Below are 12,671 nucleotides of genomic sequence, written 5' to 3'. Positions count from 1 at the left end.
TTACACAGCAGTTTACATCTCTTTGTGTGTAATATAGCATTTCATAGCAGGTATCTGACATTAAATGAATTAAGTAAAGATGTATTTCACCCTCGGGTTTTAAACTCTTGACATTTTAATCAACAGTACAAATCTGTAGTTTAAAGGGCTTGATCATCAGGTCAGAACAGGAAAAATGTAAGTATAATTTAAGTGGCTAAGATGATTACTTAGTTCATTAATTAACAGTGTTGTCTAATCACTCCAATTTCTACCTCCCTTTGACCTCAAAAGTAAAAAAAGAATGTCTTGCCTAGAAAGGAAGTTTGAATGTTCTACCTTACTGTAAACTCTTGGGAGAGGAAATAAAACTGCCATCTAAATATGTTGTTAATGAACTTTGGCATGACCATGCTATGAATCAGCAAGTTTCCAAATTAAAATTACTTCTCAAATCCCCGGTCAAAAGCAAAGACCCCCACCCCCACCCCTCAAAAGCATAGACCTCCTCTTCGGCTTGATTTTTTTCAACACACGTACATAATTAACCACCCCTTTAAAAAATGCCCTCACAATTTACACCTGGAATATAATGACAAAATGTGAAATGAAATACTGCGATGATTATTAATCGGTTCAGCTACCCGAGGTATAGCCTCAACAGAGGACGAAGACGTTTGAGATCTCAGGTAATCGTCACAAAAACTGGAGGAGAGGAACTGTCAGTCCCACTCCACGAAAGCTGCCCTCAGATCCCGACCGTGCGGGAGCGATGACGTTCACGACGGCGGGGATTTCCGTGGCTGTGACACACGCCACTTCCGGCCGACGGTAAGAGTCAGTGACGTGGCAGGCGAGACCGAGCATGGTCCTTCGGGCCGGGACACCCCGAGCTGTCAGGTGGCTTCTGGGCAGCCCCGCTGGGAGAGAAGAGATCACCTACCGCCGAGCCCGCCGCGAGGCCGGAGCCGGAGCCGGAAGTGCCACGTGTCCCGACTGCGCCTGCGCGGGCTCCGGCTGACAGGCAGTTCCGGCCGGGGCCTCGCAGGGTGTCTCTGCGTTTGGCTGCTGCCTCCCAACCCGGCGTTCCCGGGCCCACCGGCCCGACTCCCAAGCCTGAGCACCCAGGCCAGGCGGCGGCCGCCGGCGGGCTGGGGAAAATGCGGCGCCATGCCTAGAGCTTTATGCGCCGCCTTCTTTCTATCCCGCCTTCAGTCTTAAGTCGTTAGCCCCCTCCCTCCGCTTCCAGCGGCCGTCTTTTCAGCTCTCGGCTTGGCGCTGTCGCAGACCCAGACCAGCCCCTTCCAACCTTGATAAACATCGTCGTCGTCATGTCCCAGCCCGGGATACCGGCCTCCGGCGGTGCCCCTACGGGCCTCCAGGCCCAGAACGGGGCCGCCTCGGCCTCGGGGTCTCCCTACACCAACGGTAAGTGCCTCCTGGGGGCGAGGGGTGGGTGGCCGGGGACGGCGAAGTTTGGTCCCCGACTCGACCTGACCTTTGGTTTCTGCCGCCGTCTGAGACGGCACAGGAGGGAAGGGTGACCTCCCTGTCGGGGTTAGGAGCAGATGGAGGTGGCGGGCTGGGCCACGGAGACCACGGCGAATATGCAGCCGCAATCCCGGGCTCGTTTTAGTGTTTCCTATTTATTTATTTATTTATTTATTTATTTATTTATTTATTTATTTATTTATTTATTTATTTATTTATTTATTTATTCCTTCCTTCCTTCCTTCCTTCCTTCCTTCCTTCCTTCCTTCCTTCCTTCCTTCCTTCAACAAATAGTTGGTGAGCACTTGCTGTATGTAACGCCCTGGGTATACATGGGTGAAAAACACAGATTCAGTCCATACCTCAGAACTCTCATACAAAGCTCCTGGTGTCTGTTTACGTGTCTTCCTCCTTCGCGCCACCTCATCCCTGTCTTCTGGAGAGCATAGTTTGGGATCTGATCCATTTCGGTCTCGCAGTATGGTGGGGGTCGTATTCAGTGTGAATCTGCGGAGATGAATGAATGATTGTGCTTTACGAAGACTTCTTTAGGGCCTGCTCATGTCTCCCAGAATCTTCCCCGAATTGTAGTTAGGCCACCTGTTCAGTTTTTTAGTTTCGAAACAACCAAATACAGGAGAGGATCTCGTTTGATTTAAGAAGTCTTTACGTCACTTGGAAAGAGGTTGGACACAGTTTCTGAACCTCTAAGGAGCGTGTACATGTGGCACTATTTGTCATTTGGTATGATGATGTCTTATAATTTTATATTTCTTCTAGAATTCTTTTCATTGTCCTATATTGTGATTTGCTAAGTTAATCATAATTGGTATAATAAAGACAGGTTTTCTGCCAACAGTTTGCCAAGTTACCAGTTTGCTTGTAAATCTTTGACTCTTGGAAACAAAATGGTAGAATAATAATATTAAAATGCTTAAATCGCCCATTGGAATCTAATATTACTGTGAAATTCTAGAAAATAACCAATGAATAAAATAATTAATTTACATTGTTTTTAGAGACTGCTGTTTTCTTTACAAAGAAAGCTCTAAAAGACTTAAAAATGTGAGTAGGCAGATAGGTAGGCAGAAGCAAGAATAAGTGGGAGTGAACACCGGAATGGTGTTAAATTGAACCAGTTGTTCTTTGTTAAATTTATGGTAACAGATTGTGTAAACTACATTTTATTCTAGGCTATTTAGTTACAATTTCACTGAGGGTGAAATGCTTTTGAGACATTTACTTTAAGGTAAAAAAAAAACTTAAGCAATATGTCATATGGCTATGGCTTCTTACAATCTATAAATTGTAATTTTACATGAGCTTTAAATGGTAAATCTTGCAAATATGCTTGTAAACTTACATGTAAGCATAGTTTTGATAATTTTGAAATGTTCAAGCAGTTTAGACACTGTATATACTGTACTGGAGATGTCACTATGTTGATTTGACCCAGTCCAACAGATATTTGTTGCATACCTAAGTTCTGTCCTTAACAATATAAAAGCGAGTAACAGTCCCTGTACACAGGTCGCTCAGAGCCAATTCAGGAGTCAGATAGGGAAGGCAATCATAGGACTGCAAATGTACTCCTTCTCCCTTTTAAAAATAAGTTTAAGGTATACAGCATTATAATATGACATCTACACTACAAAGTGATCACCGTCACAAGTTTAGTTAACAATCTAACACCATACAGTTGACCTCCTTCACCCATTTCACCTGCTCCACCAATCCCTTCCCCTTTGGTAACCACTAATTTGATCTCAATATCTGTGAGTTTTTGTTTTGTTTTGTCTGTTCATTTGTTTGTTTTAGGTTCCAAATATGAGTTAAATTATAAGATATTTGTCTTTCCTAGCTTATTTCACTTAACATAATACTACCAACTTCCATCCATGTTCTTGCAAATGTCAGAGTTTCATTCTTTTTAGGACTGAGAAATATTCCATTGTGTATATATACCACATCTTTATCCATTCAAACATTGATGGACTTAGTTTGTTTCCATATCTTGGCTGTAGTAAATAATGCATTGAACAGAGAGGGGTACATATATCTTTCCAAGTTAGTGTTCTTCGGTTAATTCCCAGAAGTGGAATAACTGAGTCTTATGGTATATACCCTTGTTAAGATATAATTTTTTCAGTCTTTTTATAAGCCTTATTTCTAAAGATTTTTTTTTAATATTCTCAGTAAAATGGCTAATGTCTGTTTTGGGTTCCTTTATTGTTCATACCATGACTAATAGAGTAGGGTTATGGTGGAGAATTGGAGGGGAGGGTATTTCTCTAGAAGGTGAAAACTAAATTAAGTGCTGGAATCTAATTTTTTTGGTTAACTCTTTGTAGGCACTTACAAGTATTTTATTGACAACTCGTAAACTTTAGGTTTAATGTAGCTTGCTTAAATTACATATTGCAGTTTAATTAGATCTTCACTTTTTTTAGATTATAATTGAAAGATCGAGTAGTCGCCTTTTTCATTTTTCTATAACTTGCTTTCGTATTGTATAGTGTCTTTATATTACAGAATCCTTCACATACCTAGACATCTATTTCTGTGGTAGATTGTTACCTTGACTACAATCCGAAAGTTGTCTAGACTGGTTTTTCTAAGTTCCCATGTAGATTTGTGTACACATATTTCCTTTGCAAAAATTGATAGTGGAACTGCAAGACTTCTTAAGCTGGCAGATCTTCATCTGATTACCATATAATAAAGCTAAAGACCAGTCATGACTCTCACTTTTTTGGTTGTTATTTTGTGACTCCTACTTTTAATTAGCTTCTTTGTTGACTATTTGAGTTAATTTGCCAAGGCAGTTAAAAACTGTAGTTTTATTAATTTTATTTTTTATAGTATTTATGCAGTATTCAACTTTTCCCCATATAGATTGAATTAGAGGGATATTTTACATCCTCCCTCCCCTGGATCCTCCTGTTGTATTGTAATTTTATAAAATAATACCAGTTTCTCTTCTAGACTGTAAATGCTATGATGACAAGAATATCTTTTTTTTTTTCACATCATCCTCTCTCCATCAGACCCACATGGTATCTAGCACATTTAAGGAGTTACCAGTTTTATTGAATGAAATTCTTAGGATTGGATATTTTGCAATTTAGTTCATTAAACGTGTATTGACTTAATTTTTTTCTGGTAAATTTTTCTGTGGATTTTTGTACAATATCATCAGCTAAAACAATAGAATATGGGTGCAGATTGGTCTTCAGTTTAAATGCTAGACTTGTGTTCATATCTCTAGGCTGACAGAAGTGTAAATCTTTTAGTTTCACTATGAGGTAAACCATATTTATGATTGTATTTTTAATACAGGAAGTCCTTAGTAGTGATCAAAGCATGCTGAGAATAAAATTGGCATATGGTCTAGGATGCTGATTGTTGGGGCTAATGTTTTCAGTCAGGGCAGTAACTTTGGGCTCCTTGCATGCCTCTAATAGATCTTATTGTGTTGAGCTTCTTTTTAGTCTCTTCTGATAGACGGGGAGCTCCTGAAATATATACAATAGTAATAATAAGAACTAACATTTATTGTTTACTTTGTGCCCAGTCACTGTGCTAGATTGCATTATATGCATCATCTCATTTAATCCTCACAACAGCCCTATGAGATAAGAACTGTTAGATTTACTAACAAGGAAACTGAGTAGTCAAGCAACTCGATCAAGGTCACACAGCTAATAAGTTGTGGAACCTAGATTTAAACTAGGCAGTCTTACTTAACCACTATTATCAAAGATCAGAACCTTCTCTTTGGTTTCTTTATGTGGGTGTATACATATAATTATAGTAAATATTTGCTGATATTTTTCGAAACTGCCACCTCGTTTATTTTCCTTTGTATTATAATTAATACATAGTCTGTCTCTCACTTTTGTTCGTATTTAGTCCATTTCTTTGTTGTTTCAACATCACATTTCATAAATGTTTTGTAGATCCTGAAGTTGCCTGTACCCCTACTTTGATTCTTAGTATTTGCTCTTGCCCCTCAGTTGCTTTATTAAAGCCCTTATGTTTATTGACTGACCCACAATTTGTACTCAAGCAGTAGCATCCCTTTGTTGCACTTACAATTTCAAGTAGTCAGCTCTTTAAGTGATCAGACTGTATTTTGATGTGCGGCTTAGGTGCTCAGTTTCCCCCCCCAATACTTGTCTTTCAAACCTGTTGTATTTAAAAGCACATACACAGAAGGAACTTTCTGAGGATTATGTAACACATTGCTATCTAAAGCACAATGTTTTTGAATATTTGGCTACTTTACTGTGACTTTTTTTTGTACTTTCATGTAGGACACTATAATTAATAGAATCATATTCAGAGGAGCCTTGAATTAATTTAAATTGGTTATTCAGTTGGATTCATGAATGATAGGTGGAAAGTGTAAACTGTCCCTGGCAAATAGTAGCTCAGTGTATGTTAACTGAATGGATTAGTGAATCAGTTGCTGAAGAATACAAGATCTTAAGTTTTTGTTTTACTTGGAGTATTAGGGGAAACCATTCTGGGAAGCATCTTTCCCCCTTAAGGTTAAATTTATTTAAAAGGAATAGTTTATTGAGTGTGTTCTTTTGACTCTTGAGTAGGCTTTCTTGAAGAAACTTATAAAATTAATAACTTACATTTTGTATTCATTAGGATAATATATCAGAAATATCTTTTAACTTTTTTGTTCTAGATTTCATAAATAATAATGTCTCAATCATTTTTATGCATCATTGATTTCCAAAGTTCATGAAGTTCATCCTGGAGTACATGAGAAATACCAGTACATGAAATTTTTACTAATGCAGATTCTAAGAGTCCATAGAGTCCTATAGAATAGAAATTTAGAAAGGTGAAACTTAACATGTCTTTGTTTCTGGAGCTGCTGGTTGGGTGATTGAGATTCAATCATTTAATTTAATCTCTCATTTGTTTATTTTTTACCCTTTCTAATTTGGCTTCTACTTCCACACATCCACCAAAACTGTGCTTAGTAAGGCCACAGATGACTTCTTGGTTATTAAGTACAAAAAATATTTTTCAGTTCTATCTTTCAGTTGCTCCCTCTTTTCCCTAAAATGTTGATGTTCCTTGCAGTGTTTTGACCTGTTTCTCTTTTCTTTAAAAAAAAAACAAAACACTTACTATTTCACATAATTGCTGTGATTGGTTCTCTTTTTACTCTTTACATACTCCTTGCATGAGATCATTAACTCTCATGGTATCAAAATATTGTACATATGCCAGTGAATCCCAAAGTTGTATCATAGGCTAAAAACCCATCTCTTTGGCTGCAGATAGATGTCTTTCTGTTGGACATCTCCACTTGAATTTTTTGGTGGCTCCTAAAATTATGTTTAAAGTGATTCTTCAGTCCCTCTTCCCTTTGCTATTCCCTGCCTTCCCCCATTCTTTTCTCCTCCTCTATCCTGGTAAATGGCATTGCCGTCTACTGAGTTGCTCACTTTGGAATCCTGTGAATAATCCTTGATTCTTCCGTCTCTTCAGTTCTACATCAATTCACATATTCAATTCCATATCAAGTCTCATCAGTTCTATTTCCTCAATCATTTTTTAACATATAAGTAATGTATAGGTGCTAAATATTTCTTTGCAACCCGTGTTTAATTAGTTTTTATAAAATGTATATACAAACACAAAACTATGTATAAACTCCTTATGTTTATGGCTGTCATACCATTGTAAACCAAAACAAATTAAAGTAAAAAGTCTACAAAAGCCACATAATTCAAACTTTAAAACATTAAATGATATGATGGATTATATTTGGCTGAAGCCAAAATTGATTAGTTTTTTGATTTTGAACATGTTGTAGTATCATTTGGATGATTATCATGATCACCAGTTTTCCTTTTTAAAGGTGAAACTTGTTTTCAGTTGTTGGAAGAAGAAAACTTTTCCTCTGCCGTCTTAGTTTTAGTGTTTGGGAGCCTGTGAATTAAACTGGCAAAAGCCAAATTAGCAAGAAAAAAGACAAAATTTACTTTTGTAATGTGAGGGTTCATAAAAATGTGACTCAGTGAGACAGACAGAATTTGGGACTTGTATACCATCATATACCATCTTAATAAGGAAAGCAGGGAGAGAGAGAGAAAGAAGGCACTTACGGGAAAATAAATTAGTTTTAGGAAAGATAAATGGGCCCCTGGAATAGAGGGGAGACCTCATCATTTTGTGACAGTGTATGTTTAGGTGTAGTGTGGAGACTTCTCATCTCAGGTAATGAGTCAGTCTTCTGTGGTTGCTCCTGGGGAGGAGATTTATGACAACTTAATTATTTTTTCTTTTGGGAGGCTCTTCTTTTAGGCCAATAAGTGATCAGGAACTCATGCCCTCTGCTCAGAATAATTTTTATGCCATTGTGGTATATTCTGGCCCCCTTTAAAATCTCTGATCCATTGTTTTGATGGACTACTTAATTTATTAATGATGCCAAAATAAAATAATTCAAATTCATTTAATGAAAACTTGATTACATATTTACTACTAGACTTCTAATAACCTATTGCAAGTTGGTACGTATAAAAATAAAATCTTCATGTTATAGTCACTCAAAATGGATCTATGATAGTGACTACTACAAAGCAGGTTCTTTTCTATTTGTCTTTACATCATGTGGTCTTATGACTGCATATTCTTTTCATTTTTTTATCGATGTACTGTAAGACTTCTGCTTATTTTGTGTATTTTGATGATTTTTGGCTTTCACTTGGCTGGACTTGACTTGAAGGACTCTAGCATATTATTAGCCTGTGATAAAACAGTAAATAAAAATACAAAAGTGAACCATGAAATCTTGTGGCAACACTAGGCTGTGAGATGTTGTTTTTTATCCAGATGACCTAAAATATGATTATAAATTAACTTTTTACAAGTGTTTTTATTGATTGACACACCTGTATACCCACTGCTGCTATTTAGTCAATCATTTCTTGCCTGAATTACTGCCATAGACTTCTTCTAGTCTCTAATCTCTCCTTTAATTCCAAAGAGGTTCTTTTTATGTCCTAACCTCCTGCCTCACTTCAGGCACTTGACTCAGTCACTTGACTTTGCTCTGCCATACTGATTTTTCAGAATCCCCTTTCATGAACAAAGGCTATTGCACAGGTTGTTCTTTTTTCTGAGGACACTCTTGACAGCCCTTTTCCTGGAACTAACTCCTATTATTTCTTAAGATTTCACTCTCTATTGTCCTTGCCTGGTTGTTTATCTTCCCATTTGAACTGCAAGTTACTCGAGAGCAGAGATGGAGAGGACCTTATTCACCTTGTGTCCTCAGAAGATATTAGTAAAATTTGTCTTTTCAACCAGGAAATGAATAGAATGTTCCTAACTATTTGGAATAAAGTGAATGATTAGCCTAAATATAGTGTTGACAGTAAAATCCGTCAATAGTCTTAAGGTCTAAGAAAGAAATGGAAAATTTTATTCCAACCAACTTGAGGATTACAGATTGAGAAATAGTCTTTCAGAAAGCTCTGAGGAATATTCTACCATTTAGAGGTCAAAGCACAGTTATGTACTTTTTTAAAATAAAGGGTTATACATCAGATAATGTATGGACAGTTTACGCAACCCAGATCCGAATGTACAAAACTAGTAGTGGATCTTCATGCTCCTTTACAAGATTAATAAGGTTATCTCCTAAGTAGGTCTGGCTAATATAGATGCACAATATGTGCTAAAGGGAGGAGGCCCAAACAGGCAGAGAAAATTTTTGTTTAAATTTTTCTTGTCTTGCGATAAAGTAAGAAATTTATTTCATTAATTTCCTCCCTTTGATCATCAATCTTTTGATAGAAAGCATTAGGTGATCAAATGTTTGGTCTCTAGATCCCAGGGTGATGGCTTACCTGCCGTGGGTCTGTCATGTCTCTCAGTGTTGGGTCTTGGGTCTTAATAGCCCAGTTCTTTCTTTTCTTTTAGGCATTTGTACTAGTAAGATGTCTGGCAAGGACTAAGGGTCAATTCCAAGTTGTCCAATAGGACTTATGTCAATTTTGCTTTGCATGTTCATTGTGCAGGTTCATTAATTTATAGAGAACTATAGATGTGATCAATAGTTAAGAAATTTAAGCCGAGATTCTCCAAAACCAAACCATTTTCCTAGTATTTCTCCTGAACTGGTAAGAGGATCATTCAGAGTGGAAATTTGATTCTTCGTGAGTCATAAGATGAGTTGTATCAGGAGACTCATTGGGTATAAAACACAACATTCAGTATATATTATAGCACAAGTTCACCCTTGGGAAGCAGTTAGAATCTTGAGGGCCACACTATTCTTTTTCTCATCATGGAGACTTCCAAATTGAGCAAGCTGATGGCTTGATGACTGTCATTCAAAGCTTCCTGAGTAAATTTTGTTAAAGCCTCTATATAAGTAAGAATATCTTCTTTTTCAAGTGAAATAGCGAATGTTGTGGCTAAATGGTCATATCATAGGAAAACTGATTGAACCCAGTGTGCTGGAATTAAAGGCAAATTGGCAGGGCCTGTTTCCGAGGCCACCTGTAGGTGACTTTAAGCCCAAAGGAAACCAGTTGTGCATCTTCCTAGCCAACCTGGAGAGAGCCAAGGCCATTAACTTGTTCCATAAGTCCATTGGGTCCTTTTAGGAGCTACCCAGTATTTAACATCTGGTGGAAAGGAGTATTTATGGCCAGGTTCAGAACAGATGTCATTAACTGGCCAGGTAAGAGAGTCCCACTGAGTGATATTGGTATTAACTTGCATGGTACTAGAGTTTCTTTCTTCTAAAATAAAGTGTCTAAGGGCCATGCATTTAGAACCTGGGAGAGGAGAGATCTACCAAGGTAACCCAAGAGTACTAGACATAGCTAATTGGCCCAAATCCAGCAATCATTGATTTTTGAAACTTAGCATATGATTGAGCCCAAGAAAGAATTGCATTTGGCTCATAAGCAAAAGTGTGTGCAATTATCAGAGTCATTAGGATTTGGGCCTGGTCCAGCATCTTGGGTCAGCTATCTACTTCAGATGTCGTTTTCTCATCCTGGTCTGGTAGTGCTGGTCTCAATTAGCTGAAACCAGGCAACAGAAACAGGAGTTGCAATCTGTTCAGGAGAGGAGGCCTGATAATGGCCCCTTCCAATGTGACTGCAAAGAGTCCTTTATCTGATGTCTTTTCCAGTACACATAATTTCCTGGTTGCAGGTCATAGGGCATCTGATCTTCATCCAAAATTAGATTGCTGTGATAAGCTTCAGAAACAGACTTATAATGTCCTCTTAATAATTCAATTAAGTGAGTTGTAATTAAACTATACAATAATATGATAACAAGGAGCCACCTGAGAAGTGAGTCGTAGGTAGTAAATACAAAAAAACCCTCAAAGACAACACTAGAACTTAATATCCACTAAAACAGTTTTTTCTCTTTAAAATTACCCTAATTTCTACCAAATATAGCCAAGTTAAGATTAATTTGTTTGCAAAATGAGTCTGGTTTCAATAAACTTGGCCTAATTATTTACATAAATATAATTGATCTTGTAGGCTCTTATAAGTTGGCTGAGCTGGAATTTCCATAATGAATCTGAAATTGAACTTTTAAAGGCCTCCCAAGACCAGGAAAGCCATGCCAAGGGCTTGCTGTCGTATTCTGATATCTATAAATTTTGATGGGTTTCTCTCTCCTCAGGGTCTCCAGAATATCTAGATATTCCTGCACCTGCCACGAGGTAGCCTTTATTATTCACCTGGTAAAACTACTGGGAACCTAAGAGTTTCCAGTTTCTGGAGGAATCAGGTAGAGAGAAAAGATGAATGTTTCACTTCTGCTTACAAAGGTATAATTTACTCAATAGCTGTAAGTCATAATTAGCTTGAGGGGAAGGGTTTCCTTATATTTGGAAAACACAAGATTTAAAAAACAGTAATATTTCATTTTTTGTTAGTGTCTTTGGTTTTGGTATCAGGGTGATGGGGGCTTCATAGGCTGATTTTGGGAGTACTCCTTCCTTTTCAATCTTCTGGAAGAGTTTGAGGAGGACCAGTATGAGTTCTTCTTTGTATGTTTGGAAGAATTCCCCAGTGAAGCCATCCGGTCCTGGACTTTTGTTTGCACGGAGATTAAAAACCAGTAATATTTCAGACAAACCCCTCCTCCCTCCAAATTATAACCATATTCGTCTGTTTGCTTAGTCCTTTGTGACTAATCATTTTTTTTTGATGTATGACTAATCCTTGATTTAAATCTTCTATGAACAGTTTTATGAGGCCATCAGGTTTTACATTAGAATTCTTCAATTTCTTACCCAGTTCAGTAGTATGATCTGAAAGTTACCAAAAACCTTTACTTGTCAGAAAGTCCTGCATATGAATCTTCTTGAAGATGAAGCTTTTTTTTTTCCCACAATGATATCAGAGTACAGCTGTATGAATGACAAAAGACTAAAAATCATGGCTGGGGGAGGATATAGCTTAAGTGGTAGAGTGCTTGCTTAGCATGCACAAAGTACTGGGTTCAATCCCCAGTACCTCTTCTAAAAATAAATAAATAAACCTAATTACCTCCCTCCACCCTACCCCCCAAAAAAGTCATGATTAAAGATCTGATTACATGTATTTGACAAATAATCTTGGTTATTGCTGTGGCATACAAAATTTTAAGATAATAACTAGAATTATGGCTGATAATGTTTTACAAGGCCATACCAAACTTTTAGGAATTCCGTATAATTTCTAGAATATCGATATTAATTGAATTTATCCATGCAGTATAATCTAAGAAGGTTTATCACTCATTTGACAATGCTTTTTGTGTAATTTAACATACCAAATAAGCCTAATTAGTTTAATATCTTTCTTTGATAGTGGGAGAAAATAGTTTTCTTGCAGTGTTCTGGGGGCCCTTTGGAAAACCTCAAAGTTAGCTAGAGGACAAAGAAACTTCAGTTAGAATTTGATCTTTGTATTAGAAGTAAAACTTTAAGATAGAAATAAACAAACACATTTGGATAAAGAACAATTAAATAGTGTTTGGACAAAAGAGAATTAAAATTAAGAAAATGTTGACATGGTGGAATTTGAACCGTAAGAGGTCTGTAGAAGCCCATCTGATTAAGCATATCTGATTTACTTAACAGAGAAAAGTAACACTTATGAATGTTAAACATTCACTTTACGTAGCTAGTTAGTAGCAGATAC

General features: G+C 37.3%; 1 protein-coding gene across 1 annotated transcript in view; it reads left to right on the top strand.

Moving 5' to 3' along the window:
- Positions 1-579: 579 nt before the first annotated feature.
- The window catches only part of SEC24A (SEC24 homolog A, COPII coat complex component), a 62,215-nt gene continuing 50,123 nt past the window's right edge, over positions 580-12,671 (top strand). Inside the window, exon 1 of the mRNA XM_006212800.4 lies at positions 580-1,407. Within this exon, the coding sequence (XP_006212862.2) occupies positions 1,311-1,407 (97 nt within the window). The 5' untranslated portion in view covers positions 580-1,310. The remainder of the gene's footprint in view (positions 1,408-12,671) is intronic.

Source organism: Vicugna pacos, chromosome 3 (assembly GCF_048564905.1).
Source record: "Vicugna pacos chromosome 3, VicPac4, whole genome shotgun sequence".
In the NCBI taxonomy this organism is placed as follows: domain Eukaryota; kingdom Metazoa; phylum Chordata; class Mammalia; order Artiodactyla; family Camelidae; genus Vicugna; species Vicugna pacos.
Note: the sequence above shows the minus strand (reverse complement) of the source record. Positions and strands in the feature narration are given on the sequence as shown.